This window comes from Haemaphysalis longicornis, unplaced genomic scaffold, assembly GCF_048455015.1.
Source record: "Haemaphysalis longicornis isolate Haplotype H1 unplaced genomic scaffold, Haemaphysalis longicornis Haplotype H1 scaffold_9, whole genome shotgun sequence".
In the NCBI taxonomy this organism is placed as follows: Eukaryota; Metazoa; Arthropoda; class Arachnida; order Ixodida; family Ixodidae; genus Haemaphysalis; species Haemaphysalis longicornis.
In genome coordinates this window covers 90,706,232-90,733,981 of record NW_027526460.1, presented here as the reverse complement: position 1 = coordinate 90,733,981, position 27,750 = coordinate 90,706,232, and the positions used below count along the sequence as shown (strand labels likewise).

The window sequence follows — 27,750 nt, the reverse complement described above, 5'->3', positions numbered from 1 at the left end:
AAGATGGCGCCCCAGTTCACACCACCAAAGTTATTCAAGATCTCTCCGACAGCCTCGGAATAACAACCTTGCCGGCCAGAAGCCCGGATTTGAATATAATAGAAGACGGGACGGGGTTAATGAAAACCAATTTGTCTGAACAACCTGGCCTATCGACCTCAGACTTCGACGAGCTGTGGATCGCCAGTGAGAGAGAGAGAGGGGGGGGGGGGCATCTCCGCACTGATCGGAGTGTCGCGGACGCGCTCTACAACTCTATTTCCGGAAGTAGCGTCACTAAATAAAGGCTTTTAGAGTATCGGCACTCTTCTATCTCATTGTTATGTGCCGCCAGGATGTTCATTGGTGGGTCAGCACCACGTGATATTTGTTTACATACGGGCGCATCAATTTTGTTTCTGGGCGCCTCACCTCTCTCTCTCTCTCTCTCTCTCTCTCTCTCTCTCTCTCTCTCTCTCTCTCTCTCTCTCTCTCTCTCTGCTGCCGGGTGCTAGAGCGGCCGGTCACACTCTGCCCGTAACAACCGGCGGTGGTTTCGTTGGGAGAGATGGCAACACTGCAAGCCAGACACAAAATGACCCCCAGACGCTTCTGGGTGCACGAAGTGGCGGTACTCTTAAGCGTAGCTTATTTAGTGACGCTATCCGGAAGGATTCAGGGCGTAAAGCGGACTCGTGGAGCACAAACCAGGTACTGGGTGTCTAGTATCACCGCCATGCCAGTGCGACGTCCTGAACACTTGCATCTTAAGTGGGTGCGCGGACTGTAACTCACGTCATCGCAGATATCCACCAGTCGACTCCCACCACTTCCTCAGAACGCCGGCGTCAGCTCAAGATCCTTGCAGACATATTGAGGTTGCATTTAGTTTTTCCATCGAAGTGTAAAGCTTCCACCTATGTTTCATTTTATCAGCCTTGTGGGATGTGCTAAAAGTGTGCCGTCTACCAACTAAAACCCACAGGGCGAAGTCATCCGGTATTTTGCTTTGTGCGAGCTTACATTATATTTGAATGTTCTTTATGCTACCATATTCCGGGAGTTGGTTTCGTTCTGAATAAATAACTAAATGCAAAATGCTCTGATGGTTCATTTCAGTTCTCTAAATGTGAGAAACTAACAAAAATCACCGAAAACGCATCGCCGACGGTGTTCTTGAGTGTCTAGACATCGCTCGATGACAGCTTGCACACTGCCTTGATTTATTTCGCGTTGGCCCCGTCGGGGGGCGGGGGAGAGGGGACGCGCAAGGCCGAGCGGAGTAAGTGGATAATGGTTAATGCGATACCCACACAACGTATCGGCAGAACGATGACGCAATGCGCAACTGTGCACCGAAGCTAATGCAGACGGGAAGCTCGCGTGGCGCGCGCTGAAGGAAGTGATCTTTGATTTGCTTTTCCCGCCCTGCGCCGCAGGCAGCGCTTCTCACGGAGAAAGATGGGGCTGAAGCCAAGGCGACGGGCACAACGATCAGTGACACCGACATAACGCTGATACGGATCGCGCACGCACACACTCTGGTGGTCTCGAACCAGGCGCTATAACTAGGTGTCTCCCGCGGAGTCTGGAGGCCGTCGCTCGAGCGTTACAAACAAGCCTTTTGCCGACTGTACGTGTATACGAGCACATGTATGGTGCACGCGTACGTTCGCCTAGCGTAAGTGCTTATGAATACAAAATAATTGCGTTAAAGGAAACATCTCGAGAATGGAGCTTTGAACTATCTTAAGACACCTTTAGTGGCCAAATTTAACAGGGTTACTTTTATTCTATGAGCATGTTTTTATAACTAGGTGTCCGAAGTAGGTGATTGAGTTTTATTTACTCAGCTGATTGCACACGCCATTCGCTTGTCTTACCGCCGGCCTAGAGGGACGTAGTGCGCTCAGATCTACTGCCGGTGAAGGAAGAATGATGGCGAGGATCGTGGACCCGTTTTCTGTGACCTCACATTCTGTGGACCCAAGCTTTCAATGTGCCGGGAACGCAACAAAATGCATTCACGAAAGCGCTGTTTGATACAATAAGTAATCACCAAAAATATATTCATGAATTACCTATCCATACATTGTATAGCTTTTCAGTTCACAATTGTCAAGAATACGGGTAGCAACGCCCGCACTTCATGTGTTTCGTGTCCCAGCGTGCCTAAAGAGCTCCCAGCGGTTGCTTCTGCAATTTCTGTAGCCTCTCGTCCGGGGATCGCCTCTATTCAGTCTCCTTAAAACGCACTTGTTCCCACGCTTTGCGGACCAGAGCACAGCGCCCCAAGAAGTACGCAGCGAAAGCCACCGGACACGAGTGGTTTTTTTTTTTTTGTTATTAATGGCCGCGGTATTTACAACGTCCGCCGCCGCATTTTTAGTGACGTATTGTTTATTTTATGCGCAGCATTCTTTGCCGAGTACCCCCACAGTGAGGACCACGTAACGCCCTGCATTTCCACAAAAAATGCAGATTTGTTGGAAGGCAAACTTTCAATCATCATAACAGCGTAAATTGAGATAAGTGGTTGGACAGAATTTTGAAAACCCCAACACTAAGAAAGACAGGAAAAATGAAATGTTCAGAAAAAAAGATCTCACAAAATGAAAAATCCGCATTTCATACATCTCCCCCAAAACCGAAACATAAATGAAAAAGCCCACAAGAAAACGTTCAGAATAAGAATAAACGATAGCGTAAACCGACCAACTTTGCAGTACACCTTGCTTCTTCAAGAAAAAAAGATATAATTTGCGAAGTAACAGCGCTCCATCACTGTAGTGGTATACATTTACATCATTTATATTTAGGTCAACAGAAACAAAAGAGAACCTAAAAAGACTAAAACATTCTAACGTCTTTCGCTACTCATGGCCATATTTGATTCTAAAGAACTCACACTCTACACGAGCGGCATAAGAGTGATACGCATCAGTAGACAACTCTCTAAATTTCTGCAGATTTTTCTTTTCATGAGGGCCATTCTCTGTTCAGCCGCCAAAAAGCAACGGCCGAAGTCCGAGATACACGGAAGCTGCGGTGCTTGCCGAATACGTTTTGTTAGCCTGCAGGGTGATGTATTGTGGAAGTTCTTTTGAGGTTTCTGGAAGTTCCATTGATGTTTACACCCGCCCGAGCAATATATGCATGTGAACTACTTAATACATACTTTTATTAAATAATTATTCCCTGCAGGTGAATCATCCGTTATATTTTTTTTTTTGCCCGCATGTCACTGTCGCGACTGGTGGATCTGAGTGACTTCACAACGTAGCCGCTGATTTAGCATTTCGTTTACGCTTGACTGCATTGATGAGGGACTCATCCGAGTTTGCTCTGCCGCAGAGATGCACTGTTTTGGCATGCACCGTTGATGCCTACCGTGCAGCTTTCTCTAATCCTATAAGACAGGTTGATTCCCGTGTAAGTGCGTGTGCTCGGATTCATCTTATTTTATTATCTTTACTGATCGGTGTGTGGACTTGAGATCATGTGCGTCCACCAGAAGTAGAAAATCAAACAGTGGGTCAGGCTGACGTAATCAGTATATTAAAATTTCATCGCTCCATCACTGGGGTTATGTTCCGGGGGAGGGGGCGGAGGAGCTATCGATTCATACGTTGAAGCATGCGTTGAATTACATTATGCCTCGGTCAGAGTACCTCAAGGTCTCGCTGGAAATAAGGCTCCTCCTGCCCCGGTTTGTGTTTGCTTCTGCAAGCACAAATGAACAGAGCCTGATGATATGGCTGCCACGTCGGCTATACTGTCCAAAGGACGCAGCGGAGCGTCCCAAGGCAGTTCTTTCGGGACAGCTAGACGCAAATAGTTCCATGTAAGGCAAATAAATACTTTTGCGCCGTTATATGTATAAAGGTGACTCCAGAATGCTTGTGTTAGCGCAATATTAACATTTAGATGTATTCTCGACCATCACTTTTATCTGACAGCAGTGCGAACGTGGCACGCATGCGCATTCCTATTCTCCAAACATTTCCATGTGGTGCAAAAAATATTTTGTGCACGTTGAGGGAACTTCAAAAACAACTCAAGTTTTTGTGCTTTTCTCGCAGACGATACATTCGAATGTGTGCTCGACCGTCAAACTGACAACATTGCGTACGTGACATGCATACACATTCCTTTTTCTCGAATAAGCTTTGTCCAGTATAAAGTGTTTAAATAAATCATTTTCTACTTTGAGTGAACTTAAAAAGGATCGCATACTTTCGTTGAATACCCGCTGCCCAGACATTTGTATCCGACCACGACCCATCGTTCTGCGAACTACCTGTGCAAGCTTCTCGAGAAGGTGATAAGCAGGAGTCTTGTGTACTTTCTAGAGTACAATGACCTTTTCGAGAGCTCCCCGGAGTCTTCCGGGCTGGCCGATCTACAAAAGACCAACTTGCGGCATTAAAATCATACATCAATCTGCATAACTGTATTCTTTAATCTTGAAAAAGCCAATGACCCCGCTTGGTGGCATGACATCCTCGGGGACCTGAAGTGTTTTGGTATGTCAGGTAACATACTAAACACGCTTTCCAGTTGCATGTCTTGGAGAAGCTTCCGTGTGAGAGTCGGTACCGCACGAGCTAGAGTTCATGTGTAGGAAAATGGCGTACCTCAAGGCGGAGGTTTGGGCTGCACTTTATTTATTGTTAAGATGAATTCGCTTAGGAAGGCATTGCCAACATCAAATTTCTGTTCAATCTATATAGACTACGCACAAGTATCCTTCTAACCTCCACCCATTCTATTTGCCAGCGCCACGTCCAGCTGGCGGTAACAAATTAAATGGCTGGGGTGATAGTAATGGTTTTAAATGTAATACAGGAATGTGCACTTGTCTTTTGTTCTCCAGAAGACGCGGTATTCGGCCGGATCCAGACATCCAACTCAATGGTGTATCGATTCCAGTCAAAATATCACACAAGCTTTTAGGTGTAGTCCGTGACAAAAAGCTCCAATTCATCCCTTATATCAAACAACTTGAACGTAAATGCTTAAAAACAATGCCAATCCTGAAGGTCATCTGACACACTTGTTATGGCGCAGACGAACAACTTCTCTTGCGTGTTTTGCTAGCTAGCCTAATAAGCTCACGTGTTTTATAAGCCTAATAGGTTGACGATTGCACTACGGCTTTGTCCTATGGATCAGCGTCTGAAACATACCTGAAAATGACGTACACAGTGCTGCAAGTGGGGCTTCGCCTTGCATGTGGCGCATTTCATACTAGTCCGGTGGAAAGCCTCTAAGTAAAATGCAACAAATGAAGCCTAGAACGGAAGCGGACATACATGAATATGTTTTATGCTTTAAAATGGTATCAATGCCTCCAATTTTAAGTCACTGTTTCGAGATAACTATATCTAAACTCCTGCTAATCATCCATCCATTACTGCTCCCTTCTCATACAGATTGAGAGAATAAGCACCCGAACTTGTTGTCTCATTTTTAGATACCATCAAAACTTCCATTACCGATCTTCTTGCACATTTGCATCTTCGCCCTATATCATGTGATGTGCCTTTCACAAATGTCGAGAAAATCCGAGTGCCCAGAAGCGCGATTCTGCAGCATTCCTTACCTTTGCAGCACAAATACAAGTGAGCAGAATTTTGTACTAATGCTTCAAAGACTGCCACTACTGTGTTCTGTGCTGCGCATGGGCCCAGGTTTATTGTCTGCAAAACTCTGAATAGAAATTATAATGTCTTCATGGCGGAGGCTTATGGGATACTCCTTGTTAAGAAACATATGCACCAAAATCAAATCCCATAAATAATTATCTATGCTGAATCCCTGAGCGTTATGCCGACATTGTTTATTGTCTGCAAAACTGTGAATAGAAATTATAGTGTCTTCATGGCGGAGTCTTATGGGATACTCCTTGTTAAGAAACATACATTTTAAAATCAAATTCCATAATTCATTATCTATGCTGAATCCCTGAGTGTTATGCGGACACTGTCGTCTCGAAAATCTTGAAAAAAGCCACGTAGTAAATCTCATTAATACTATTATGTCTGTATAAGCCTTCAAACGCAAAATTCACTTATGCTCGGTTCCAGGCTATTCTAGGACGGCCGGGAGTAACGCCGCATATCACGCGGCCGCTGCTGCAGAACCTACAAATACATTGGGCATAACAGCATAACAGTACCCTACACTGACCTCAAGCCACACATCAGACAAAGCCTTCTTAAAACATGGCAAACACATTGGAGTGAACATACAGACAACAAACTACACGTAATGAAACCAGTCTTGGCAACATACACTACTGACTCCGACAACAGGGACACTGAAGTTACCTTATCAAGATTGCGGACTGGCACCACAAATGTAACACACTCCACCTGTTCACTGGAGCTCCAAGACCCCTATGTAGCAGGTATGGAGAGGGCCAACCCGTAATTCACTTCCTCACTTAATGCACAGCTTACGACACAACACAACGCACACACCTGCCAGAACTGCACAGACAACACATTTCAGTACACCCATCTCATTTCATAGATGACAATCCCATGTTTTCTGTTAAGCGCGTTTTTAAGGTTTACATACCGCCCATAGTTTTTCCTGGCTCGATACACCAGTCATCCTCGTTGTCTATGAGCTCGTATCACTTTTGTTTTTACTGACGGGTTTTAGTATATTCCTCTCACCAGTGTACGCAAATAACAATATATTTGGCGCAGTAGCCTCTTGTCAGCCGTGTGCCATTCAAATCAAATCATTATCATAAATGTGTCCTACCATCATTTTTCTCTCAAAAGTGTGCAAACATGAATTGCGTGCATATTTTATTTCCTTACACATGTTTTTGGGTGTGAAGTGGTGCTAGAAATTGGTTTTTTCTGATAGTGAACCTAAAATGGCAGACAGATTACCCTCAATTTTGAAGATAGAACTTGCAAGTGTTCACTCTTCAACACCCTTCTACTCCTCACTCAGCCATTCCAAAACAAACCGGTTAATAATTAAACAGAAACAACAATTATAATGTCAGTAAATCGGCTCATCGCAGATTGGCTCGGGTAACATCCGCAGATTCCCATTTGAGTGTGACTGGGTGAAAACAACAAAAGCTAGAACTCCATACCGGTTTCTCGACGACACACGAGAGAAGCTTGTAATCAACGATGAGTGCGACGTTGAGGTAACTGGCAGTGTTGACACAGCTAAGGCTCCATGAAGCATCGTCGCCCCAGAGGACGTAAACACTGCTATAACAACGCGAAAAAGAAAACAGGCTAAACACTAAAAGAAACTTTTAAGAGACACTCGAGAAGATGTTTGTAGGGAGACGAAGCGTACCTGGGCACTTTATGTGTGGCCATACCGCGCACGTCGCAAGGCAACAAAATGGCGGGATTACTAAGAGGAACGATAAAAATTAAGAAAGAAAAATACAGATTCCGGCACTGCTTTTGATGGAGTTCTCCGTGGAAAAAGGCTGCGCGTAAATTCTGAGAATTGTCTTCTAAAGAGTAAGCACTTATCGCTGCACCTGTCCCATTCACAAACTTTACGTGTACTTTTGGGACGTCTTGTGCGCTAATTTTTTAAAGGTGAAGGCCTTAAGTTCCACATTCTACGAAAAACCGGCGTTGTCGTTGCTGCCCAGTTCAAAAGTGGGCGCGCTGTAAAAAAATGTAAAGAAAAACATTATTTGCTTAGTGTTTAATTTCAACGGGGCTATCAGAGTAGGACCCGAGTGCATTACCCGGGTTCTTATTTTATTCTTTCTGTGCCTAGATTTTTCATTTGTTTTGAGGTAATCGCCTGAGGGGGTGACGTAGATGACCTGTGTGGTTTTGTTGCGCATTTTGAGTTCCTTTTCTATGGGACCCTCTTGGGACCCTGAATCTGCCCATTTATGCGAAATGTTAGGGCATCTCCAAATTCTTGCCACCTTCTTTGCTGCGGGTAATTACAATTTCCGCAATGATACTACATTGCCTAAAAACAGCTTAACGTGCAGTGGCGGATCCAGAGGGGGGGCGGTAGGGGCGATCGCCCCCCCCCCCAAAGCCTGTGTCAACATCCTCCCCCCTCTCCCCCCTCCCTTCAGTGCCTGTGGCCACCTCCTTGGTAAGGTTGCCCCGACACGACTGCCCTAACCGCAGAGGAAGCCGAATGGCTAGAGCGGCCGTTATGATCGGCCTTCACGGCTTGAGAGGTAGCTACACGGCAGGCATGACCGAAGTTAGTCTCCTAACCGTGGTTATCGCAAACCGAGCTAGGCAAGCACGGTTTACCCTCACAAACCGAGGAGCTGCAGGTGCACCAGCCGTGAACCGGCGCAAGTTAATCGACAGCTTCGCGGAGTGGCGGGGGGAGCAGCCGTGCTTGGGCTTTCTCTCTGCCCCCGCATTCTTCGCGCATGCTGTCGTTCAGGAGATTGAAACAAAAAGAGCAGTGACCTCCCACATTTTTGTGTATTTTTGTATTTATTCAGACGGTGCAATAAGCCGCGGCCGCCGCTGCGTAGACGGGATTGCTACAGCCGCTCTGACCGCTCTGTTTTTTTTATATCAAAATAAACAGAAGTGTAGTGGACGCGCACTTCACGGCTCACTGAAGGTGCCTTTCTCACGCTTGCTCGGGCGGTTCGCGTTACCTGACCCGCCGGATGTATGACACGTGAGATATCGTGTTCCACGCCTGCGCTGCCGCGCCATCGGGGACCGGGGAAGGGGGGGCGGGGGGGTCACCATTTCTCTTCGCTTAATAAAGACACTTTTTCTTCCTCCATGATAAAGACACTTGAGTTCCAGCAACCGATCGGTGTGTAGGCATTTATTGTCATTCGTCAGCCGACGAGGCAAGAAGGTTCGGTGGTTCAGTTGGTTCAGTACTGCGGCCCAAGTTGAAGGAGATGGGACATGTAGTCGAAGGTGACGAAACACTCACGTGCTCACTACATGACCAGCACGTGATTTCGTCGGCCGAGTCGCATGAATCTGACGACTGGTACTGTAGTAGCCACTTGAACCATCCTGACAACTCGAGGTAAGCGTTGGCCACGCGCAAATATATAGCTTGCGTTTAGAACTTTAGATTTGATACCCGCACCTCTTAATTGTTTCGTTTTTGAGTACAAGAAGACTTGAAACGTGCCTATCATTGCTAGCTGCAGTATTCGAGATGCCAGTCACGCCAGTATTCAGCCAAGCATACTGTCGCGAAGCCCCCGTCCCGTTTGCTTTTTATATTTTTTAGCATCCCTCTTCGGCCACCGAGGCCCCGCTTTTCTAAGAAACGCATGCCGAGTGTGTGTTGGCCCGTCGGCCGACCCGGGAGACGCGGCTCTCGAGAGGGACCATCCACGCATCTTGTGTTACCGCACGCACTGGCGTCTCCGACCCCCGTTGCGCGCCTACGCGAGCCGCTGTGTTCTTCCGACGACCTTCCCTTTTCCCCTGTTTACTTTAGTGCGTTTTTTCTAAACTACTTTCTTTACACGCGTGGTTCTCCGAGTGCGCGTTTTCGAGTCGAAACCTTGTGTCTGTGTTTTTGGTCCTTTTCACTTTGGCGGGGACATGTCTGATTGGAGCTAAGAAGCGTCTTCCTGATTGGCTGCGGGTGTGCCTTAGCCTTTTTCCACGCAGTCCGCGCACGCTAGGATGCGCTTTTTCCCCCAATACGTCCCCCACCAGACCACTCCAAGTAAATATAACGCGGCCCCTCTGGCTATTGAGGGCGAGAGGGCGGCCTGCACCAGCTCACTTCAGAAACTCTGCCGCCCGTCGTCGTGCCCTCCCGCCGGGAGCCCTTCGCCCGCCAGCTGTGTCCCGCTAAGTACCCTTAATCTTTTGACTGTCTTTTTCATCTATGTAATAAGTGTAATTGTTTCAAGTTCGTATGGGCTAAATGTCACCAATGTCATCAGTAGCTTAAACAAGTTAACCTTTAAAACCTCTTCAACGTTTCGACTTCTTCACTGCAATCTTCATGCTACAGTAGCGGCAGGTGTTAACCAAAATACTCCGTTACAATACCCTGGATGTTGTAGTTACTATAGTGACCCTTCTAACGCAGCTACGAGGAATGTGCCAAAATCCTATAGAACCCGCTACGACGATATGCATCAGTGATTGAATTAAGTACTTTTTGCAGCAGTATAGGTTATTCATATGATAAAACTTCAAGGTACGTTTTTCTAAACATGCGTTTACAAAGAATACGAGCATGTGTTGTTTCATATTGATGAAATGAACACTGCCCACGATTTTATGCTGGGGAGTTTCAAAGGTAGTGAAGCAATGTCACATAGACTGAAATAATTTTGCTAAAGTACAAGTGATTTGATTATCGCAAGCCGATACAGCATCTCTTGCTCAAGCTTAGCACGACATCATGTCGCTACGCGCTTTGTGATTCATTCTTTCGATTACACGATGAACAGTTCTTTTTAAAGTGTTCCGCTGAATGTCCCCTATAAGGTTTACGTAAATATGCCGAAGCACTGCGCCGTTTGCTAATTTTCGTCGTCTGTGATGCTTCTGCACGTTGAAGTTGCTCTCGCTCTGTTTTACTTGTTAAAACGATGCCACGCACGATTGAAGATGAGCAAGTGGAGCAGTGCTTGCGCAATCTCCTGTGTGTATCCATTTATTGCTCGAAGAATTTTCTTTGCATGGGTAAGCTCCCCTGTTAGTAATTTAAATGCTCATATACTCTTGTACAGATTCTAGGATGTGGCTTTAAGTCATGAGTTCTCGTTCTGTCGTCAGGTCAGCAAATATTACTTTTTGTATTCTGCATATTGATACATGAAGCATCTTAAAACATGAAGCTCGCAATTGCGGCTTGTCATGTACACCGACAGCATTGGACTATCACATTTTCTTTCGTCTGTTTGCAACCCAAAAGCTCTCTCTGAAGAATGAAGAGGACAAGTTCGCAGAAGATCGACAAGTTCTTCCTTCCTGCTAAGAAATCCCTACATGTTGCAGTCGAAGGCACGGAACAGGCCACCTCATCAGCAGTTGTGCCAACGCTACGACTGGACGAGAAATACGCTAACACCTGTATTCTTCCCCGGTCGGCAGCATGTAGCGCATCGCTACCTCTGCAAGGCGAATGTTCAACCCTTTCTTCTCCATGCGACCAGACTACCGAATTTGAAAGCGAAAGATTGCACATGGTATCTCCGAGCATCTCCGTGGAATTCTCGAGTAACATAGGAAAGTTCATCGGTAGGAAAGTCGATGACTACACTAAACGGTGTTTGTTGGAAACGCATTGGTGCCCTCCGGATAACTACAGTTTTCCATTCTCACTTCACCGAAAAAACGGCAAAAATGAGAAGCGATACGTAAGTCGGTCGCATTTAAATAAGTTCAAGTGGCTTGTCCTATCCGATTATAGCAGGGGTATGTACTGCAAGTACTGCGTTTTGTTCGTAACAGGTGCGATGGGAGGCTACCAGAAAAATGTCCCCCTCCAAAACCTGGTCACCAAGCCGCTCACATCCTTTGCGAAACTGCTGGGAAAGGACGGCGATCTTTCTGTACATGAAGCAAGCAAGTACCACAATGAAGCAATCCAGGCTGGGGAGGAATTTCTCGCACGTCTGAAGGCACCCGAAAAAGATGTAGCCAACCAAATCAGCAATCAGCGTCTACATCAAGTGAACGAGAACCGAAACCGCCTGGTCCCAATTATAACGTCTATCATCTTTCTAGGGCGCCAAAACATACCATTTCGTGGGCATCGAGACAACGGAAGACTTCTTGAGCGGTCAAATGAGGCCTCAATGACTTCAAATTAGGGCAATTTCCGCGAGCTTCTGCGCTTTCGAGTATCAAGCGGGGACACTGAACTTCAGAAGCACCTTGCCAGCACATCATTTCGAGCCACGTACATAGCAAGACGACCCAGAACGAATTGATCAAGTGCTGTGGAGAAGAGGTTCTTGCTACCCTTATTCAGTGGGTGCACGAGTCGGGAGTCTACAGCATTATGTTCGACGAAACAACCGATGTATCTCACACGTCGCAGCTAAGTCTTGCTGTGCGCTATGTACACGAGAACGCTGTACGAGAGGATTTTTTTCCAATTTGTTGGCCCTCGCAATGACAGCCATGCTGTCAACGCCAACATAACTGAGCCTATCCTGACAGGAAGAGTACTTGGTGAGCGGGTTCTGAAGATGCTGAAGGACCTACAATTCGACTTGGGCAGTTGCGTCGGCATAGCTACACATGGATGCAGCCTCATGGTGTCAGAGCTGCGTGGCGCCGTGTCAGAAATTAAGTGGTATGCCACAAAAGCAGTTCACTCTCCGTGTTTTAACCACGCACTCAACTTGTCGATCTCGAAGTCATCGCGCGTGCAAGCCGTTAGGAACGCGGTGGGGGTTATGAAGGAGGTAATTTCCTTCTTCACCGCCTCACCAAAACGAAACAGTGTATTAAAGAACACACTTGGCCACCAGCTGAAAAGCCTTTGCGAGACGAGATGGGTGGAGCGACATGACAGTGCCATCCAATTTTGGGACTCTCTTGTCTTCGTGGCGAAAGCTCTTGACGCCGTCGCCAACTGGAAGGAGCTTCAAAGCGCTGCAAAAGCAAGGACGCTCCGCGTCGCCGTTGGCGATGGTGAGTTCATAATGGCGATAGTTTGCCTCTCGGACCTTTTGGCTCACACGCTTCCGTTGAGTCGTCTCTACCAGAAGGAGTGCGTTGATGTGCATACAGCAAGGAATACGCTGACAGACACTGTAGCTGCCCTCACTGCTCAAAGGCGTGACAGTGAAGAGGCGTTCACACCTCTCTACGAGAAAGCCGTCGCGCTCGCGGACGAACTTGAAACAGAGCTGCGGCTCCCTCGCAGCACGAAGAGACAGTCCTACGGGTCTAACACTCCAGCGCTTGATCCAGAGAGCTCCTTCAGGACATCAGTGTATATTCCTCTACTGGATAATGTGTTGGCAGACCTGAAATGGAGATTCAATAATGATACTTTTAGAGTTTGTGACCTCTTCCTATTTTTGCCGTCCCAGCTGCTGAATACCATAGCATCAGAAGACGAAGCAAAAGTAGTCAACCAGATTGCCCAGCGGTATGGATCGCTCATAAGGCACGGCCCAATAAGTGCTAGTGTTATTGCAGCAGAACTGCGGTTATGGCGGGAAAAGTGGAAGCGTGAAAGAGAACAAGGAGCCGACATCCCTGCGACCAGGGGTTTCCCCAGGCATCGAATCAAGGAGGGGTGTCTCAATGGCTCGGGTGGGGGGGGTTCATAAACTAGAAAAGCTGTTTTTTTATCCCACTAGTTAAATAATAGACGTCTGTTAACCAAACGCTCATCCCCGTGACGTACGTTTTTCATTTTCTATATATATATATATATATATATATACCTGATAGGCAGTGCTTTCTATTCAATCTAAGAAAAAAACAAATTTAGAGAAATTCATTTTTTACCATTTTACCATGAAAGGTCCGTATTCAGTTTTTTTTTTACTTTCTCGCCATTTTTCAACGTATAAGGACATTTTCGAACTTGTTACCAGGGCCAGTGACGAAATTTGAGTTCTTGAAAGAATGTTTAGGTAGTACACGAATTATGCAGCACTTATAAATCAGGCACCGATTGTACGCTCCCGATTTATTAGCTTCCGTAGCGCTTTTCGCTACTCCCTGGCTGGTAGCAATGTGCTCGCAGCGTGGTCAGCCTCAAACCACTCTGCCCCTTTCCTTTGAAAACCTTTTTTGTGTGCACATACGAACTTGCCACGAGCTGTCGAAAAAAAGGAAATAAATAAGTGCAACGCTAACAGCAAGCTCGGGGGCGCACTTTTGTTTATTTTGTCCGAGGCTCCTGCCAAGAATAGCAGATGGGCAGCCTGCGCATGCGCAGATCGATACTGAAAGGTCCATACAAGGACTGACAAGAGTGAAATTTGGGGATTCAAGGGGGGGTGTCCACAAAAACTTGGGGGGGTCTACACACCCCCTAGGGGGGTGTAGGGAAATCACTGCCTGCGACTGCTGTTGAAGCATTCTGCATGTGCGACATCGACATCTTTCCTTCGATCAAAGCACTACTACAAATACTGGCCACTCTCCTTGTCAGCGTCGCCATACGCTCCGCCGCTTAAAGACATGGCTGCGATCACAGATGAGTGAGACACGCCTGACCGGCCTCGCCTTGCTACATACGCACAGACATATCCCTGTTGACTGTGAAAAAGTTATTGATCGCTTCGCCAACGGAAATCGTGGACGACGGAGGTTGGAATTCGTGTTGTAGCATTGGATTGCTCACATTAGAACTTTCAGTAGAAGTTCCCAAATCTACCAACCGGACGTCGTGGTGCTCTAGCTGCACATATTTCTGTGGCATTGTTTCTGCAGTCTCGTACATGAACTCCCATTGTATCTGCAGTAATGCTTGGTTATCAATGGGACATTCACTTTTGAAGTGCAGGTATGTGCTCATCATTATGACCCCGGAAAGATCCAAGAATTAGTGTAATTCTGGTGACCACGTCGAAAGAGGGAAAATGATTGGATGTCAATCGGCTCATTTAATATGGTTCCGGTGCACCGGAAAGCGCCGTGCCTGTTCACTGTGATCCGGATAATGTAAATACTTGTATAAAGACAGCGTTCTTTCTCACATCAACTTGTCCTGATGACTGCCCGGCACGACACCAACCCGTGTTCGCACCGGCCACGCAACCCGATTCCTAACAAAGGCTTAGCACAGCAAAATGTGCCTACATTTGAAGTATGGTAGCCGGATATTTGTAGTATTTCTTGAAATTCATTAAGATTAGAAAACTGATTAGAACAAATGAGTAGACCACTGTGAGCAAAAATTAACAGTATTTATGCTCTGACGGGGTTCCTTTGATAATAGTCTACTTAAAACAAAAGCCACCCTCCCCCTCTTCATTTGTACTTCAAGTGACCGCCCCCCCCCCTAAAATGAGTGGCTGGATCCGCCCCTGTTAACGTGGAACCCCTAGGTTTACGAGTGCAGCATATCAAATTTGATTTGCTTCATTGTATATATTTACCAAGGCTTCTGCTGATGCTGACATCCATCATTTTGTTTACCCGACACTTTGTATCGAGACGATGTGACCACAGCTAGAAAATTCGCGAAATATCCTGCCGTAGGAATGTTTAAACAGCACAGTGGCCTAGGCCGGCACGAATCCATCCGGCGTAGAGAGAAAAGCCACAGGCCTAAAAGAAAATGCCAGAAGCTCACACTAACGCGTAAGACTTGAATGCAGAGAAGCTTAACACAACCTTCACAACCATCACGACAGTTCTAGTTCATGATTGCAGCCTATTTGCTTCTTCTTCGCTGCCGGAACGACTTTTACTCCATCTCTGTTGCTATTGAGGTGAAGAAGAAGCTAATCAGCTGCAATCGTTGAAGACACAAAGAGGGGGTCTTACTCCACGAAAGAACGAAAGGGACGCGCACACTTAAACAAGGCCCAACAGGTGCAACGTGTACACTATTATGTGTTCTAACTCGAGCAGGGGGCGTAATTACTCTCCGCACAGTGTCGGCCGAGTGCGTAAGCCGTTTGACTCTGGGGCATTTAATCACGTTCGTGGCTGACTGGGTAAGACGACTGACTGCCAAACCGACTCTGACGTCCTGGCCGTTGCTGGAGGTTTACTCTGTGCCGTCTTGGACTGAAGTTTCGGTCTTTTGCACATCGGTTCACGGACAGCTTGGCTGCAACTCCAAGTCTCACGCCTGGTGTGAGGTTTCTTTACTTTTTGTGGCCAATGTTGGCCAATAATTCTAAATTAGTATTTAGGCTTGACGAACGTGCCTTCGAGGCACGCGGCGAACGCTAGAGTTTTTTGTAGATGCGAAGCATCTCATGCGCGGGGTTGCGTCCCTGCCTCCCTCGTTGTCGTTGTCCGCCATCCGCACTCTACTGTGCATGCGCGTCTCTTCATCCCTGTCAGCGTTTGGGCTAACGTCAGCGCAGTCCACTATAAAAAAATAGTTAGGCGGCACCCGCTTTCGATCCCACGACTCTCTCGCCGCAACAGGAGGTACGTGGCGCTCTTCCCACTGCACTAAAACCGAGACGGGAGCGTGTGCTACGAACGCGCCTTATCTCCCTCGCTCATTCAAACTACGTCAAGAAGCTACTGATACAACGAAGGAACGCGAAGCTGAACGTCAACGGAAACAACGAACTGAAAACTAATGGCAACTTCAGTCGACCCCATGGCTGCTTCGCATACTACTCAGGGTTCCCCTACGGGAAGATGGTGTAATTTTTTCAAATATTGGCCAGTCCCCTTAAGTGTGTATGCTTAGCTTCACAAACGTGCGCTCTAGGTACGCTTGCACGAACGCTCTGCATTTTCTTGTTATTTTTAACTGCGGACACCATACACAAACGATTTGCTCAACAACTTCGCTGGTTAAAAAAAGAAATGGACTTGGGCTGGCCACGTCATTATGCAAAATGACAATCGGTGTACCAGCAGGGTGACGGAGTAGACAACAAGAGACAGGTCGAGAAAAAGAAAGGCCAATTACTCGATGGAAAGAAGAAATAAGGAAATTCAGAGGAAAGAATGGACTCTATAGGTGCGGGACAGCAGCGGTTGTAAGTCCATCGGAGACGCCTTCCTCCTGCAATAGACCTAGTGGGCTGCTGCTGATGGTGAGGATGGAACAGCCGGGTCTCCGACGGAGAGATAGGGGCCGCCAGCTCTGCTGCTTCCCCAGCAGTGCACCACTAGTGCAAGCTGTGCTAATTTTTGAAGTACTCGCCTTAATATCCCTTCACTCGTATATGGAATAGCTTGCCAAGAGCTGTAGGTGACTGTGTAGAGGACTCCCGTTTTAACCGGCTCTGTCGGACCTGTGGTATACTTGTGGCAGTGGTGTATTGTTGACGGTATAGTGTTGATGTGTTTTAGTCTCTGCAGTCTACATGTATGAGTATACACTTGGAAATGTTTCCTTGTTATTCTTTACGGCGCAACAGGTATTCCTGTGGACACCTAATAACAAATGGTATATATAGACCTTCCCATTCGTTAATCTTTCATAAGATCAGGATGTATTCTGGGCGGAGTTGCGCATGGCAGTTGCATCTTTTTTGCGCTTGCACTAATTATAGGCCCGCTAGCACAGTTCACTGACAAAATGACAGCTCCCAGGGCGAAGAAGTTAAAAATGCTTGTACCGTGGACTCGAGCAGCGCCGTACAGGAGTGGTTGAGGTAAATGGGACAGGCCATCGTCTTTCAGTGAACCCGAGTAGGATGATGATGACGACGACGATGATGATGATTGATACTGTCCACACGCCCTCCCGGTAACCATCAGAATTGCCCGCCCTGAATCAAATTACGCATGAGGTTCATTAGGCGAAACACTTAGATGCCTCATCGAACGCGAGAAGTGACCATCGTTCATCAACACAAATGGTACCACAATGGTTGCTTCTGTGAAAAGAAAAATAAATATAAACACATTTGGATTCATCTGGCGTTTATACCCGAGTCCCAAAGCATTACCACAACACGGAAAGAATAGCTGGTGTGGGGAAAAGTGTCGTGCGCTGCGTCACATTTCTATTGTGGCTTATCATTGTCGCATTGGATGAAGCAGTCTTTACGCCCAAATTGCAATCAAACAGGCAAGTAGGGCGACATTGCCGCAAAACGGGCGCTCGTAGCCGTCAGTAGTGTGATGCAATCACATCCCAGAAGTAGCTGCAATTACAAAGAAGCAAATCCTGTTTGCCTAATTTCGCTTTGTATTCCAGAAAACGCCTGTCACACATTATTCGGTAGCATTAGTTTTGAAGCACGCGTTATTCATTCCTCTGTGGAAAGACGTCCTTCAGTATGCGATAACCATGGCGATTTCATGCGACCACAGCGAATGAGCATAGCTTTCTTGTACCGCCAACTGCGTGGATCAATAGCCCCGGCCGAGTTCTAAAGTTGACGAGTCATTAGGCTTCCGCCCTTGAAGTCATTTCACCCGTTCCGATTTCATTACAGACTTTCGGCTGTCGTGGTACTGGAACTCGGCCCCGACGATCGACAGACCTCACCACAGGGGACAGCCGTCTGAAAGTGTCCTCTCCCGCTCCAAGCTAACGAGGCATAATTTATCGCGCAAGGACCGGGGTGCCCAGATCGCCTGCGTCGCCACCAATGCCCTAGGGGCCATTGTGAACACGACTGTAACGCTCGACCTCTGGAGTAAGTTCCCCTTTCGTGTTTGCTCTCGTTTTTCTTACCGTAATGGGCCGACGACAGGAACTTCAGCGCGTTAGAAATATAAGTGGCCGCCTCAGGCTGCGTCAGTTTTTCTAGTTTGCTCCGAAAGCTTCCCGTGGGCGCCTTTCATTTTCCAACTTTTGTAGAATTAAAAATATACGGGTGCAATATTAGGAATGTTTACACTTGCAAGGAATGTACGTATTCCTCATGTGAACCATCTGTATGCGTATGCAGATTATATATGAAAAGATTTTAGCGTGAATGCTGAGGGGGTTTTACATGCGCACGCAATATTATTTCTGCCTTATATGTAAGATTACAGGGCATGAAACTCTGCTCTGCAACCTTTAGGTCGGTGTAACGAATTATTCACTGCAACGTGTTTTTTACTTTATAGCTATCTACCATCCTGCACGTATAATTGCCCTAAAAACATTAAATTACTCCCGATTGGTGGAGTAAGGATTAAGTCACTGCTTGGCTCGGGCTGATATTAGAACTTTATAGGACCAAGTTACAACTTTTTAGCTCTACATGCGTATTTGTAATAGGATGGCACTGAGGTTACAAACAGAAAATGTCAGGCGTTTTGTGCCTTTTGACAGCACGATGTTTTTCTATTAAGTGCCTTTACCGAATAACCCGTGACCAGAACCCCCTATCTTATACAAAAAAAAGATGCGGTTGCGTAACTTCAGTGCAAGTGAAATGAGTGGTTTATCAAGTGTATACTGATGGGAGGCGTTATAACTCAAAGCGTGATGTTATGAATAGTTGCTGGTCGTCGCCTACCCTCGTCATTTATTTGCTCTCTAGCGTATCAATCTTCCCGCAAGTGACCCTAACAAATGAGTCTTCATGAACAGATCTTCACGTAACAGGCTTGATGATGATGTTTTGGTGTTTATGGCGCAAAGCCAACTAGGGAAAAGAGCGTCAGGAAAGTGTTTAGACAACTGAGGTGAATAGGTGACGACTAAAGTTGGTCATCAAAAGTAGAAGTAACGTCAATAAAGACAATGAGGATGGATGGTGTAAAGGGCCCGGCTTCGATCAAGTCAGCTACGAAATGAGGTGTAGAAATTTAACATCTAATACAAAATTAAAGACACCTTTAGGAGAAAAGGCAGGATTGTCACCTAAAAAGTTGCGTAACAAGCTTCATCGATTTTCTGTAAAACATGTAGTGATGTGGCAATGATTTCACACTAAACACGCACCCAGGCACTCCGTACAAATGGTTCACTAGCGAAGCTCTAACCTATGGCCGGTGTTTACTCGTGTATCATACCTTATGATTCACTAAAGTCTCTTTCATTATATGTTACGTGGTCATATTTTCTTTCGTTCCTGGTTCTACTCGCGCCGTCGCTTTTTCTAAGCTGCGTGCTCCTCAAAAGTAACGTACGTATAGCATGTGGCCTTCTCCTTTTGAAGTAAAGTGCTGCCGGTGTTTGCCACAGGCTCTTTGGCGCTGCTCGTCCCGCCACGCCAACCGCTCCTGCCTACCGTTACCGCTTGATATGTTGCTTCACACAGTAGCTTAGTGCGCGGGCGCTACGCCGTGAGGGAGATATATCCAGCCAATCTCTCTCCCCTTACCTCTATCTTCTTTTCAACGTGTTTTTTTCTCTGAATGGTTATCGGGTTTCGCCGGAGCAGTTTTCTGCGTACAATTGGCCGGCGGATTTTTCTTTCACGTAGCCATCCAAACCTTTACTTCAAAGCACTCATCGAGAACCCTTAACATTTCTGAACTTATGTTCCTTCTTTTTTTATGTGTCAATTCAACTTAACGTCTGTTTCCCGATACACATGCCGACCAAGCATCACCAATTACAACCTCTGCCACAATTAGCTTACATTTTGTCAAATTTATTTTGTCAAACTGACATTGTTTTGTTTAGGTCTTGTCGCTGAAATACACGTGCTTACATTTAATGACAGTAATTTTCGTCATAGTTGCTGCTGACTTAAGCTTAACCCGCAATTTACGTCGTAATGTTATGCGAATATGGCCAGTTTAATGAAACATGAAGCAGTTCCTTGCGAAGCTGCTTTATTACAAGTCACAAAATTATTGGAAGGGTGGCGACCTTATTTTCCACTTCTGTCAGTTTTCTTGTCGATTATTAGCATGTTTGCAGGAATTCGAGCAGTTGGTCTGGAGAGGTTCTAGACAGCTCGAGACCAAAATTATATGTACTATCCTCCGCAAACCTAAAAGAAAATACGCCATATCATTGGAGGACGGTTGCTCTCATCTTTAAGGTAACGTTCGCGTCTTTATTGGAACTGTGGCGCCGCGAATCCGGTGATCAATGTTCCGAACGACTTCCAGCTTTGTTTGCTAAGTCCTCAACAAAACCAAAATTAATAGCTTTAACCATCCAGCGAGCCTAGAGAACATTGCAGAAGATCCAACACTTAAGTTCAAACGGAAACTTAAATTTAATTTATGCGCTTTGAAGAAACGTAACGAATCGCTTTGCTCGTCAGTGTCTGGTTCTAGTGCTGTCCAAGGATAACTAACCAATGCTAATATATCTCGTTCAGCGAAACTGAAGTTCCAATAAGTTATTTTCGTTATTCTGGATTTTTGGCTGTTTGATTAACGTCCTATAAGAAAAGCAAAGCAACACTGAGTGTCCTGAGTAAACGTAACGAAGTTTATCAAACAGCACTTGATGTAATTCGCGAAACTGAGGGCGATAGCGAACTACAGGTACATAAACCTAAGCTTAAATATTCCGGAATCTGGAAAAAAATTATTAACGTTGTCAGACTGCTTGAGCAGTTAAAAAGCTATTTAGAAGGGTTGGTACTTATTTTCGACCTATGCTTAAAGATGTGGCGATAGCGAACTACAGGTAAATAAACCTAAGCCCAAATATTGCGGAATCTGGAAAAAATCATCAATGTTGTCGGATCTCTTTTTTTTTCCTGCGCAATTAAAAAGTTATTTAGAAGGTTTGGCACTTATTTTCGACTTAGGCTTAATGGAAGGGGGTTTGTGATCTTTAGTTGCGACAACTTGATCTTTAGTTGACCCTGCGACAAAGCCAGGATTTTTTTTACCGTGAGCAATTATGAGGCAATATTTTGTTATTGTTCCCCTATTACCCCTAATCGGACGATGGGTCCTTACATTTCATATTAAAAGTGCTAGGACTTCTACTATTAGCATCTTGTAATATAATGTCAGAAAGGCTTGTAGGGCTATGAGCGCGAGCTTGTAATTGGTGTTACCGAATGCACGGCGCGTGCGCGCCCGTCCGCTGGCCAGGCTTGTCTGTGGTTGGCCAGGCTTGGTCACCGCATGTGCCGCTTACCTGTGCTTGTAGAGCCGGGTGCTTGGATCGGTTTCAGCCGGACTGTCAGCCGGTGTTACCACAAAGAAACATTTATATGACGTCAACGGTCCAGCCTTGTTTTCCTCAGTGGAGGTTTTGTAAAGCAGAAGAAAATGCTCCGTCCTCCGTAGTGCTAGTTGATATCACGGATGTGTGCGCGAATGCGTTGTGGCTAGCTTATGAGAGGGATTCAAGGAGTAGGCAGCATATATTATTTTCTATTCTGACAGCAGGTATGCGATTTTGGAGCAGCCACAGGCCGCGTCTGTAATCACTCTAGGAATTTTAACAGCGTTTTGGTGGAGTGAATGTAGCAAGACGGCATTTGTTCACTGCCTAATAATGATTGCAAAGATTGCAATAATTCCACAGAGAGCGAGAGAGAGAGAGAGAGAGAGAGAGAGAGAGAAGGAGAGAGAGACAGACAGACAGACAGACAGACAGACAGACAGACAGACAGACAGATAGATAGATAGATAGATAGATAGATAGATAGATAGATAGATAGATAGATAGATAGATAGATAGATAGATAGATAGATAGATAGATAGATAGATAGATAGATAGATAGATAGATAGATAGATAGATAGATAGATAGATAGATAGATAGATAGATAGATAGATAGATAGATAGAGAGAGAGAGAGAGAGAGATAGATAGATAGATAGAGAGAGAGAGAGAGAGAGAGAGAGAGAGAGAGAGAGAGAGAGAGAGAGAGAGAGAGAGAGAGAGAGAGAGAGAGAGAGAGAGAGAGAGAGAGAGAGAGAGAGAGAGATCACCTTATTTGATGCCCGAGGTGGGTTCTGAAGGGTAGGCAGCATGGACGGTCTCCCTCCCTCAGCCGACAGCCAGGATTCCTTGGATCGTTGCGGCGGCTTTGGCCATCCGGACTGTGGTGAGTTGTGCCTCTGGTGTGGAGCTGAGCAGAACAGTCTCCCATTGTTCAATAGTCTTAGTTTTGTTTTAAGTGTACGTACATCGGATTTGCTGTTATAGGCGGTCCTATTTTTTTGGAGTGCATGCAGGACCATATCATGTGGTGTTGGTTGGCTCTGCTGTTGCACATAGTGCAAAGGTTTGAGTAAAGGTCTGGGTAGCAGCGGTTGAGGGTCTGGTGAGGGGATGATGGGGGTTGCGGTGGTGTCGTAGGTAACACAGATCGGGAATTCATTTTTCTCGCCAGCGCCAGCCTCATCTGTTCGGATCGGTGCTCGACCATTCAAGGACGGCGTTCCAGCCAGCGTTGAGTGCGAAGTAGTGGGATCGAGGCCCGCCCCCCTCGTCACGTGGTACGTGGGCGATGCGGGTCCCCTGGATGCGACATTTACCCACGTGCAAGCGCACGCCGACGTCGCCACCAGTGTCCTGACGCTTACGGTCCACAGCAAAGACCGTGGCAAAGCGATCACCTGCGTCGTAGCCCACCCTCTGGCCGATGTCCGGCTGAACGCTAGCTTCGTCATTGACGTTCACTGTGAGCACAACCACACCGTTTACGATGTTTCTGCCACTCTAGCAGTACCAGCACCACCAACCGGCTATTTTGGTACCTGACTGCCGGATAACTGTTCCCGGACTACTCTTTCAATGCACGCAGACAGTCACCGGTGTATGTTTCCGCATGCCCGTGGGAATGTGTCTGCATGCGCGTGACAGCACGTCGGAAACTAGCGTGCATGTTTTTTATCGTGTGTTTATCAATGTTCTTGAAGAATAATTTTAGGTGAGCATCCTCCACACTTGTAGTTCTTGGCAATACAGGATAGCACCGTTATAACGAAAACAGCTGTTTTCGAATTCTCGCCTGATTTGACGCTTTTACGGTTTTAACTGCAGTGCCGGGAGAACAAATTGTCCCTGCTTTTAACAAAGTCTCTTTTATAACGACGTCGATTTCCCTTCGTCATTTATAACGAGGATTCAGGGCACTTAATAACCTTTCTCGAAGTAAAAAAAACTTGGGCAAATGAATTTCCCTAAATATAACAAAAGCATTTGCTGTTAAACTTTTTTCTGGTGGAGTTTCTTTTGGCGGTGTTTTTAGAATCTTACCAGTACTTTTGTGAGTAGTATTACCAAGCAAAATGTTAGCACGAAAGTGAACCTGGCTTTCCCGCCAAGCGTGTACAGTTTTAATGAAGCGCGAACAAGGCTATTCTTACACGGGAAAGTTTTTTACAACTTGATGGCTTTGTGCAAGACAGGTTGTTGAATGCCGCGTGCAACAATTGTTTGAAATTTAAAACTGTCAAAGAACGTTATTAAGCATCAAGCAAAATTTTGGTTCCTACAAAACAAACAAAAGAATTGTGAAAAAAGTCCCAAATTGGTATAAACCATGAACGTTTTAGTTAGGCTGCTGCTCCCTTGGGCGCCATTTACACAAATATCTTCAACCGAGAGTAACGAACTTGTTAGTGAAACGTGAAGTTGAAACAGTATTTCGAAACAAGTATTCCAAAAGTATTCCTCAAATTATTCCTCCAACAGAAATTAAAATGCTCAAAAATGAACCTGATGTTTTTAAACAAACAGCGTAAATAAAATAGGGGAAACAAAAAAGTGCATCACTTTGGGGTAAAATTCGGCCAGTAAGACGTTTTAGTGCGAAGTTATGTTATATAAATTGTTTTCAAGTTTAATATTAGTGGCTCAACTGCTGCGTCGCGACATCTCTGTGCTATGTGCTACGCTGCTGTCACGGATTCTCTGTCACAACGCTTGTTGTGACAGCATAACGGGAATTCCGCAACGTATACGGCTCCACTGAAAACTGACTAGTTATGACAAGTAAGTAAAAAAACCATGGCAATGATCTCGTCGCCTTAGCTGGCAATCTCAGCGTAACATTATTCAAGGTCTGTACTTTGTATTGAAACCGTGCAGCAGCTGGCCCGTCCGCAAAACCTATACTGGGTACGCAAGCGACGACATCAATAATTCGAACCAATGTACTCCTAACAGCATCCTTGTAAAAAACTCGAGACGAGCGTGCTGTTTCTGTTCTCTACTTGAATTTTTTGAACAGACCTCTTTTTTCATACTAGTCAGTCCGTGGAAGAGGTAACATACGTCACCTGTGTATTTAGTACACATGGCGACCATACGTAATAATTAGTCTTTGGTCACTGTCGCACATATAAATATCGGCACAACAATCAGTGTACATGAGCGCCGCAATTTAGGGTCAGGACGTATTTCAGAATTTTTATAATTTTAATGTTCATAATTTTTTGGAGGGCCCAAAATATTCGTGGTACTTTCCAGTGAAGGTTTATACGGAAAATTCAGATCTTGCCCTGAAAAAGCCGTTATGTTGCACAAAAACTGCAGATATCGGAAACAGGACGCCATACACCGGACATTTAAGAGTTGCGTTCTCCCAACGTCCGCGCGTTCTGCGAAAGCTGAGTCAACTTTCGCACTAGTCACTATCACCCACCTGACTTCCAGAGACACCAGAAAAACAAAAGAATGCCTGGGTGTTCGTGCTAGACCTCTCGTGAAATCAGCCAGTTTCACCTTTTGTTCCCCACTTGTCTGAAAGGGAATTAATGCTTTTCTCCCTACTTTCATCCCAAAGAACACAAGCCGAGCAATGGATGTGTGTAACTTTAGGACACATAAAACAATGACTGCTTGATTTGGCGCGCAAGAGGTTTCGAGTGCAAAAGGACTAAGCGCATTGGCCTACTGAACATTAATAATGGGAATACACCGAAGACATGTTAAGCAAAATCGTGTGCAATGTTGCAGCCGAAGTGCTTTTCGAAAAGGCAAGTCGTAACTCATCATAAACGGCCCTTCTCATTTATAACTTCAACCTCTACGTTAATAGCAGTGAATTTCCCCATAGCCTTTGCACACAGTTCTTTTTATTAGAAAACCACAGGTAATTGACAAATGTACGAATTTTTTTGACTACCTCATAGACATAATGTTCATTTATCACAACCCGTTCATATTCTAAATCCTTTCCATCTCAAACAAACGTAGGAAGTATTTCTTTTTGCACCTTTAGCAATTGCAGCATCTCGTCAAAGCTATGTCTGTCACGTTCCAGATAAACCTGTGCTTCGGCTCACGGCTAATGCAAGCATAGTCGATCACCAAGACGGCCTCTCTCTGGAGTGCGAAGTGGACGCCAACCCTCCGGCGCGGGAGGTCAGCTGGCATTTGAAGGGGAGGCTCATACGGCTGAGCCAGGTGTTCGAACTCGAAAACGGCGTGGTTCCTCTAACCAGGGCCCACCTGAACGGAGATGATGCTGGTGCATACCAGTGCAGGGCATGGAACAGCTGCGGATCATCTGGGAGCAACATGGTATCCGTGACTGTAGCAGGTACACATTCCCGACCACAACTCTACACGTCGAGGAGCGCCAATGAGGCCCGCACATTGTTTTTTAAATACGATAGTCTTTCTTGGGCTACTTAAACCCAGAAATTTTGGTCTCTCTTTATGTCTGTCTGTCTGTCCATCTGTCTATCTGTGACACGATTCAGCCACCCATCCAAAGTAAAATGTACACGGCGCAAAAGTCATATATACTCACAGCCAAATGTGAGCGTCTACGCCCGGTTTATATATTCATACTTGCCAACTTTGTTGAACTTCAAAAAGACGTTACGCAAAGATAAGACCGAAAATTAATACACAAGGGGTATTTACAGTGCTCCTTTATTAAAAAATGCATGGATGCATGGTTTTTCGATAGCAAATGATATTCTACATCTACTGCAGAAAACCGCCGCCTGCTGGTGCCCGCGCCACCTCCTGGCAGCATATGAGAAATCACGCGGAAACAGCAATAAAAGGTTCCCCTAGCTAATTTCGACGTTGTGCTTGGAACGCTCGTGGAGCACGGCAACGCGGTTCTATAAACCTTGAAGTCGGCTGACTCGATTCACGCGCGTGTCCGCCGTACTGCAGCGCTGATATCGAGGAACCCTGCCTGTAGCAGGGAAACGCGGTAAATTCAAATCGCCTTGACCAAACCATTAGCGTGTTTACCTTGGGATGAGTGCGATGGAACAGGAACAGCATGAGAGGTGAGCGGGAAAACAAAGGGGGGCATTTCGTTGGCAAATGTCTACAAAGGCTATCGTCTTTTCACGACGTTTGCAACAAAAGGAGCAGATACGCGTCCAATTTTTTGCCTACTGCGCGTGCGCAGTTTTTCTCAGGTTTTTCTCTGCTTATATTGTTGCCATCAGGCTATGAACCTCCCCGTTGCCCTAAAATCCTCAATTTACCTCACCAATCCCGTTCATCTGCGTCAGTGAGAGACTGGCCAACAAGTTAAAACGTTCCTTCCTCGTGTACGTAGGAGGTCGGAAAGCCAAAAGTGAGACAGTGGAAGAGAGAATGAGAGGGAAGAAGTGGGCAAGAGAAGGCGTGGAAGCGCACTCGTAGGCTGTTACTGCGTGATGTATCGGACCTTCACGTCATATGTGATCAGTATATTGTCACGTAACCAAAGACGACGCCAGGTTCCTTCAAGGAATGCATTTTTTGAAGCGAACTTGTGGTTACAAAAGACGGAGACAGAAACGGGCTGTTGAGTTCTAACTTAGATAAGGCAGCTGGGAGCTACCTTGCGCTGACAGAGAAACACACAATAAACAAAGCGGTGCGTATAGCTTGTGGAAATGTGAATAGGCGATCTATTCGTGGATCCTTAGGAATACGCTAGCGTGTCATTCGTGGCCCTTGTGAACTTGAGGATCTGCCCAATGCGCAAGCGTTATTCCGCCTTATCCACCTTACGAGTCGCCTTTACATATCGGACGAAACGAACTTTGCATTTATCCCGTCGTGATAGTTCTCTTGGCTCAGCTAATGGTCGCAGGGGCTTCCAGTCGGTCATTTGGTACGTCAGCAGTTTCGTTATTTCGCGGTCGTTGTGGCCTTTCTGTCCTTACCTCCCGCAACAGCACTGGGAAGACATGACTGGGTGAGCCAGATTGAGAACTTGAAGTGGGCCACGTGTTCGAGCATCCCTGATGACATCTGTTCTTGCCTAATGTAGTTTCCTATTATGAAGACAGCTTGTACAGTAATACTGACACCCTTCTCTGTCCAGGTGGCACATGGTATCCCTAACAAACACACTAAGTACAGTCCTCATGTACAGAATTTAGATCTG

The 27,750-nt window shown here is 46.0% G+C and overlaps 1 protein-coding gene across 1 annotated transcript in view; it reads left to right on the top strand.

Moving 5' to 3' along the window:
- The window catches only part of LOC144151435 (protein turtle homolog B-like), a 41,511-nt gene that overhangs the window by 11,282 nt on the left and 2,479 nt on the right, over positions 1-27,750 (top strand). Inside the window, exons 4-6 of the mRNA XM_077682487.1 lie at positions 18,023-18,226; positions 22,786-23,076; positions 25,666-25,944. Of these exons, the coding sequence (XP_077538613.1) occupies positions 18,023-18,226; positions 22,786-23,076; positions 25,666-25,944 (774 nt within the window). The remainder of the gene's footprint in view (positions 1-18,022; positions 18,227-22,785; positions 23,077-25,665; positions 25,945-27,750) is intronic.